Raw genomic sequence first — 7,471 nt, 5'->3', positions numbered from 1 at the left:
ATGAGATGATACTCAAGTGCCACTCTATTTCCCCTTTCCTTCAAAAGTTGTTGTGAGGCCAACTATATAGTGAGGCTGGCTCTTCAATTTTGTTTCACTGCCTCTGCATTTTCTCTTATTCTGCCCGTTGCTTTCTCCCTTTCTTGCTAGCTCTTCTTTTTTAATTTTTGCTTTAATAATCTGCACCGTTGATTTAAACTTTGGCTCCAAGTTTTATTCTTAACCATTCATTTGAATCAGAAAAAGCAACCTCCAATTTCTTTTTCTTTTTCAAGTAGATGTAGTAGAAAATTGGTAGCCTTAACAATCTCAGTTTTGCATGTACAAGAATAGTAACACAGTTGCTACACTTTGTTTTTTGATCCAATGCGGTCTTTGATTTGAAATAGAGAGGAAGAGATCATTTCTCTTCTTCTTTCCCAAACTGTGTAACATTGAGAAGAGTAGCTTAAACAAGCTAAAATGATTGCATATAAATGGAACTGAAAAGCTGTGATTTACTTCTGAATGAACATTTAATTTGATCTTTCTTTGTAGTTTCAATATTTGACTCTTTTTTTTTTATGTTTGATGTTAAAGATCACCTTTTTCATTTTGTGCCATTATAATTGTTGTCCATTGTTCGGTATTTTTGTTTTGTTCTATCTGACTTTGCTAGTGATCTTCTCCCATTTGATTTTGTGATGTCTTTGTGTCCTTATTATCCTTCATTCTTCATAGTGTTGCCAACTGCCCTTTTTACTTTTGCTTCATTAGTCAAATCATGTAATGTTGAACCATTTTTCTTGGTATGGTGATTCTGATTTCCACTATCACTATTGATCTGAGGCTTTATTTTGAGCCCTGTGAAGTATTTTTCTAATTCTGCATGTTGTGGGCTGAGATGTGTGTATTGAACCTGCAACACTTACAAACACACATTTTAGACTATATTTAGACTTTTAATCCAGTAAATGTTTGTTATGGTATTTATATACCCAAAATCAATTCTAATTCAACAAATGTATATTCGCATTTATACTTTTATGAGTTTTTGCTATTAATTTAGATTTTTAGAGAAAAAAATAAATTTTTTAGTATTAAAAAATAAAACTAAAAATCAACAAAAAATGTACCTAGTATATTTGAAAAATTGCTGTTTGTATTCTAAAATACAATATTTTTGTGACAATTTTTAATGGGATCTAGCAATAATTATAAAATATCAAAAAAATTAAAAATTACGTGACTCAGATAGCGATAATTTGTAACAATCACAAAAAATAAAAAAAATTTTATGGTGCCAGAAATAGTAACGAATTCTACAATTAGTATATTGTAGCAGTTTGAAATCACTATAAATCAAATTGACACAATATACTGATATAACGAGAGTTATATACTAGTGATTTCTATAAATCATCTTGAATATTAATCCTTGTATCTTAAAGGACAGTGACTCCCAACCATTGGTAATTTATTTTGTGACGGTTTAAATAACAAAAAAAAATAAAAAAAATCGTCGCTAAATAACGCCTTTCTTGTAGTGAAATTTGATTATGTCTGGATTAGATAATTTTTTTTGTTTATTAGTATAAGTAAGCTAGTTATTATTTATCATGAATTTACCGGAAGTTTTGAATATTTTTTTTATAGTATGCTTTTTTCTTGTTTTCATTATATCCCACAACTTTTATACAAAAGAATTTTGTTAATTAGACAATGACTTTTGTAAATAATGTGAATAATAAATTTTAGAATTGATCCAATAAAGTAAAAAAATACTCCATCGATCTTCAATTACCTCCTAAACCTTAACATTAGTATAACCATCTGCACACTTAGTGAATTGAACATGCAGTCTTTGTTAACTGTGCATGAATAGTAAATCGAATCAAAAGAAATAACCATCCAATTAAAAATAATGAACATAATCATCTACATACCTATTGAATTAAACATCTAACATATTCATTATTCATGTTGTTTAGTATTCTCATTATTTACCTATACTTTTTCTATACAAAAAGTGTTCGGATATAGCAATAGCCAAAAGATGGTATCTCTTGCTAGTTTTATTGGCTCAATTTTATCGAAATGGAACCTATATGTGTGCTTTTCTTGGATATGGAAGCATGGTGTACTAGACGTATATGTGGGACAGCTTTTTGGCAGTGTCACAAAGAAGAACTCGGACCGTGCGTTTTCTTTGTTTCTGAAATTTGCATATGAAATCTCACGGTCCGATTTGTATGCTAATGGGGATTATAATTTGGGGTTTAGGAAATCGGACCCTCAGTGTAGTACAAGACGCATGGTCTGAGTTCCATGCTATAATTTTGAGAAGAACTCGGACCCTCCGTTTTGAGTGCATATCGAAATTGTTTTGGTGAACTGCAAGCTCAAATCGCATGGTCCGATTGCATTTCTTAAGATTTTTTTAATCATGTTAACCTAGTCGAAGGGTGCGAGTTCTAATAAGTGGTCTATATAAAAGTGGGAAGTGAACTCATAACTTATTCGCGTCTTCTTCCCGAACATAAGCGGCTGCCCCTTCTGTTTCTTCTTTCTCGTTTCTTTATTGTTTGCTGTTTTAAAGTTGAAAATCTAGTAGCTATTTCTATGCTTTTTTTGGTGATTCACAGAAATGAGTGATAGAGTGTTACTAAAGGTGTATTATTTTGGTCAGATTTTACTACAAACATCTGAAGGAGTAAAATTTATTTGTGAAAATCCATTAGATGTTGTTATTCCTTTTATCATCTCATTTGAAGAGCTCAAATGTGTGATCTGTGAAAAGATTGATTCTGAGAGGGCAAGAAAGATATCCTGTATTCTCAACAGATATCCCGTATATGTGTTTGGTGGATTCATCCAGTTTCAAACCAAATATGTGACGGACGAAGCGAGCATGCAAGAGATGTTTTCAATGTATATTGAAAACCGGGCTCAAATCTCGTTCATCGAGTTGTATGTTGAGTTTGAACAACCTGAGGCTGACCGGAATATTGTACGGGAAGATTATAATAGTGACAGTGAAGAAGAGTTCGAAAGTAACTACGAGTTTGTTAGTCCAGATGGAGATGAAGATCAAGGTGATGAAAATACGGCTCCAGATGTGACAGAGGTGGCTAATGCACTCGCAAACGAAGTGCCGTTTGAGGAGCCATCATTCATACGAGTTTTGGACTTGGAAGCCATGCATGTTCCGGAATTTCCGGAATATATGACTGCAGGTACGTAAGACGTCATATTTGTATTTTTTTTAGTCAGCTATTGATATAGTTATGAATAAATTAGTATTTATTTGCCATTATTTAATCATGCGTTGATGTTATAGTTCTCAGCATCGAACCGGCGGTTGAGCAGTTCAGGTGACTGAGTCATTGGTTCAACCGCTGGTTCTATGTAAATAAAAAAATAAAAAAAAGCACGAATGTTAAATAACAAAGTTGAAGTTGTATGTGTTTTATAACAATAAATATTTTTTTTCACTTATATATGTATAGTATAAGTACTTATTAGGTAATAAGTATATTCTCTCGAACATGATTAGTAACTATTACGTGAGTTTCTGATTATCATTCGCAGTTGATCGATCCATTCAATGGTTAAAACCCAGTGAACGGGATCGGTTAGGTTCCGGTTCATTTGGCTTGATGGTCGAACCGGCATGTCCGGCCGGTTTTTCACATCTTCTGCTGTTGTTCTTTTTTTTAATTAGAGTGACATAATAACATGTTGTCAGATTTGGATTTATATCATACTAGAGGCAGTGACTGTAGATTTACCCATATTATTGGTTTTGAAATCTCTGTGTCTTTATTTGATTTTTCCTATGGTGGTTGTCAATTGCAGAGATTCCTATTGTCGCATATGGTGAATTTGCCGTTGGTATGGAGTTCAGTTCCAGGGAAGCTGTTATTAAGGCGATAAAGGATTATACCATACGACGAAGCGTTGACTACTGGGTGTATGAGTCTGAGCCATTGACATTTTATGCGAAGTGTACGTAGTATGGGTCCAGGTGTGATTGGCTTATCAGGGTTAGCATGATCAGCAGGAAGTACTGTTGGGTTATAAGGAGGTATAATGGTAGTCACACCTGTACCAGAGCCACCATTTCACAGGATCATTCGAAGCTGGATTCTATCACAATTGCAGAAGCGATAAAGCCATTGGTTGAGGTTGACCCCTCCTTGAAGGTAAAGTCGGTTATAGCAGAAGTGCAATCGAAGTTCAACTACACCGTCAGTTACCGGAAAGCATGGTTGGCTAAGCATAGGGCAGTGGAAAAAATATTTGGAGGTTGGGAAGCATCGTTTGAAGCGTTGCCTATATGGTTTGAGGCCATGTGTCATAAGGAGCCACCAGCTGTTGTCCATTTTGAGACTATGCCTGCATATCAAGGCGATGAGTTGGTGGGTGATATTCAAGTACTGCATCGAGTATTTTGGAGTTATTACCCCTGTATTAGGGCATTCAGACATTGTAAGCCAATTGTCCTGGTGCATGAGACTCACTTGTACGGAAAGTATAAGGGTTGTCTACTAGTGGCAGTTTCACAGGATGGCAACAACAATATCGTCCCAATCGTGTTTGCTATTGTGGAAGGAGAGACTTCTGATGCATGGCACTTCTTCCTTAGTAACCTTCGTCAACATGTTGTCACTCGGGATGGTGTGGGTCTAATATCCGACCGACACAAATCCATCAATGCAGCTGTGGAACACAGTAACGGAGCTTGGTCACCTCCTAGAGCTTTTCATATGTTCTGCATCAGGCATATAGAGTCGAATTTTCTGCGAAAATTCAAGGCACCGTACCTCCAAAAATTGGTCGTCAACATTGGTAACCATTTACTAAATTTAAGTAACTTATTAACAGAAATAACCTTCAATATTTGTTTTGACATCTATAATTATTCTTTTTTTTTTTTGTTGCTATCCTCTAGGATATTCAAGGACGGTGTGGGAGTACGAAGTGCGTTACCAGCGATTACGGGAATGGGGGGAAGCGTATACAAACTGGTTAAACCGAATTCCTCGCGAATAATATGCATTGGCATTTGATGGTGGATACCAATGGGGTCACATGACAACGAATCTAGTGAAATGCATCAATTCAGTGTTGAATGGTGCACGCAATCTTTCCATTACTGCTCTTGTCAAGGCAACATTCTACAGGCTAAACGAGCTGTTCACCAGAAAAAGAGCGGAGGCAGAAGCGCAGATTAATGCTGGCCATGTGTTCTCCGATGTCGTGACCTTGAAGTTGCATGCAAACCAACTTGCATCAAGAAACATTCAGGTCAGTTGCTATGACCGGCAGAATGAGGTCTTTGAGGTGCGTGAGATGCCAAGCGGACTGGAGTTTGCAGTCGATCTACGTGGCCTTCGATGTGACTGTGGTGAGTTCCAGATGGACCGGATCCCCTGCAGACATGTGTTCGCATGTTGCGCCAACCAGCGACTGGATTGAAAACTGTATGTGCATGATGTTTATAAGATGGACCAAGTTCGGCGGGTGTACCAAGCAAGATTTAGGCCACTAGGTAACCCGACGACATGGCCTGCGTACAACGGTCCTCGCTTCGTACCGAATTCGTATCTGAGACGCGTCTTGAAAGGTCGCCCCAGGATGACGCGCTTCTTGAATGAGATGGACACGCGAATGTTACGTCGTCCTAGGCGATGTAGGCTATGTGGAGCTAAGGGACATAGTCGTAGTAGATGCCGTCAGTCAGCTGGTACAAATGCCGACGGAGATGCTCAGTAGGTTCACAGTATGGTAGGTAGAGCACGGCACTAGTATGGCATGGGTTGTCCATTTGAGGTAACTTGACCTGATATATGTAACATTGTATAAAATTACTCGAAATCTCACCACTATGTAACCACTATGTAACATTGTATAATGTTTTTAATTTGTTTTTATGTTTAAATAGTTTTTATTTTTGAATTTTTATAATTTATTTGGTAGTTTATATCTATTATTTTAATATATACTACATGTATGTATTAAAAAATAAAACTGATACGTATTACATAAATATATTATAATTTGCATACTTGTTGAACCGGTCGGTCCAGTTCACAGGTTTTCTGATTGAACCGGCCAGTCTGGTCCAGTTTTTACAACACTACATATAGGATACCTGTAGCTTCTTATAATATGATCTCAATTGTCCAACTGAGGTATATTGACATGATATCTATAGCAATATACTTAGATTTTATGAAACCTTAATACATAGTCCAGATCAATAATACCTGAATAGGGTCATTAATGCATAAATACTCTAAACGTACAATAGAAATCTTAGCATAGTCCAGCTCAGTAATTCATAATGTCCAAAAGATACAAATTACTCTAAACATAGTCCACGTGATTAATACTTAAATAAATAATTTACACCACAACTACTTTCTGATGGTCCACTTTACATCCTTGACAAAGTTCTTGCATTTCTTGGCCGCCTTTTTGAAGACAGATGGAGTGTAGCGATTAGCGCTACGATGTGGTGGATCAATCCTCAGATTGTAACCTTTGGAGGTGTCATCCGGAGTGCGTTCCTGACCTGTACACAATTTATAAAAAACAATTAAATGTAGTACATCAGGTAATCAAAGCAACACATATACCACATATCATTTAGGAAAAATCAAACAGAGATGCCAATTATGAACAAAAAATAAATAACTAATCGAACATGTAAAGTAAAATACACAACATAATACCATCATTACGAGATTCTTCATCCTCATCGAACTCCTCTATTTCATCATCCTCATAATCGTCCTCGTCATCCGGGTCATCTACTAGATACGCATCGGTCTCTTTCTCGAGTGTGTTAGCATTTTCCTCAATGAGTCCCATGAAAACACGGTTAGGGTTCTGACTAAAAAAAGCTCCGCGTCCACCGTCACTCCTACTAGAGTCAACCGACATAAACCCCCTAGAAGCAACCGATGAGGTATGGCCCGGGTACCTCGCATCCAATGAATGCCTACCTGCCATGAACTCAGGCTGATGGCCATATTGTGATAGTCCAGGATCTGCAGACATGAACCCAAGCAACTGGCTAAAAGAACCTACTTCTCCTGTTTCAAACTGTGAGGTACCCCAATATTGTTGACTTACTGGAACTGATGGGGGGAACTATGTCTGAGGTACATACTGGCTTGAGGATTGATGTTGTTCTTCTGGAATCGGGTTTGGAGGTAATATATGCGGCGAATGTGGCTCTTGTCCTTCATTGTCATCATCCATATCCTGACTACCCTCATCGATATCCTGATTATCCTCATCCATATCCTGATCACCCTCATCCATATCCTGATCACCTTCATCATTATCTTGACCCACAAGATTTGACAAGTTCAAGTGGTCCCCAAATTTTGATCGGTACCAATTCATGTAACTATCTAATGGATGATGTGAAGGCATGGGAAGCTCAGATAGAACGTAGTTATACCTGTTTGACCAATGC

At 37.0% G+C, this 7,471-nt stretch overlaps 1 protein-coding gene across 1 annotated transcript; it reads right to left on the bottom strand.

Moving 5' to 3' along the window:
* Positions 1-6,401: 6,401 nt before the first annotated feature.
* On the bottom strand, positions 6,402-7,092 carry LOC148575366 (uncharacterized). The gene is made up of 2 exons (XM_088504438.1): positions 6,720-7,092; positions 6,402-6,559 (listed from the first exon to the last, which is right to left on the bottom strand). Exons 1-2 carry the CDS (start codon positions 7,045-7,047, stop codon positions 6,402-6,404), a joined length of 486 nt encoding a protein of 161 aa, XP_088360564.1. The 5' UTR covers positions 7,048-7,092.
* Between the last annotated feature and the right edge of the window lie 379 nt (positions 7,093-7,471).

The sequence above is a fragment of the Arachis ipaensis genome, chromosome B2 (assembly GCF_059453495.1).
Source record: "Arachis ipaensis isolate K30076 ecotype BB chromosome B2, ASM5945349v1, whole genome shotgun sequence".
Lineage (NCBI taxonomy): Eukaryota > Viridiplantae > Streptophyta > Magnoliopsida > Fabales > Fabaceae > Arachis > Arachis ipaensis.
The sequence above is the reverse complement of the archived record's forward strand: the minus strand, read 5'-3'. Positions and strand labels throughout refer to the sequence as shown.

Coding starts and splice junctions, on each gene's coding strand:
- LOC148575366 (XM_088504438.1), bottom strand. CDS start 7,047: ATGTCTGCAGATCCTGGACTATCACAATATGGCCATCAGCCTGAGTTC. Junction 6,560..6,719: donor TGAAGAATCTCGTAATGATG/GTATTATGTTGT, acceptor AATTGTGTACAG/GTCAGGAACGCACTCCGGAT.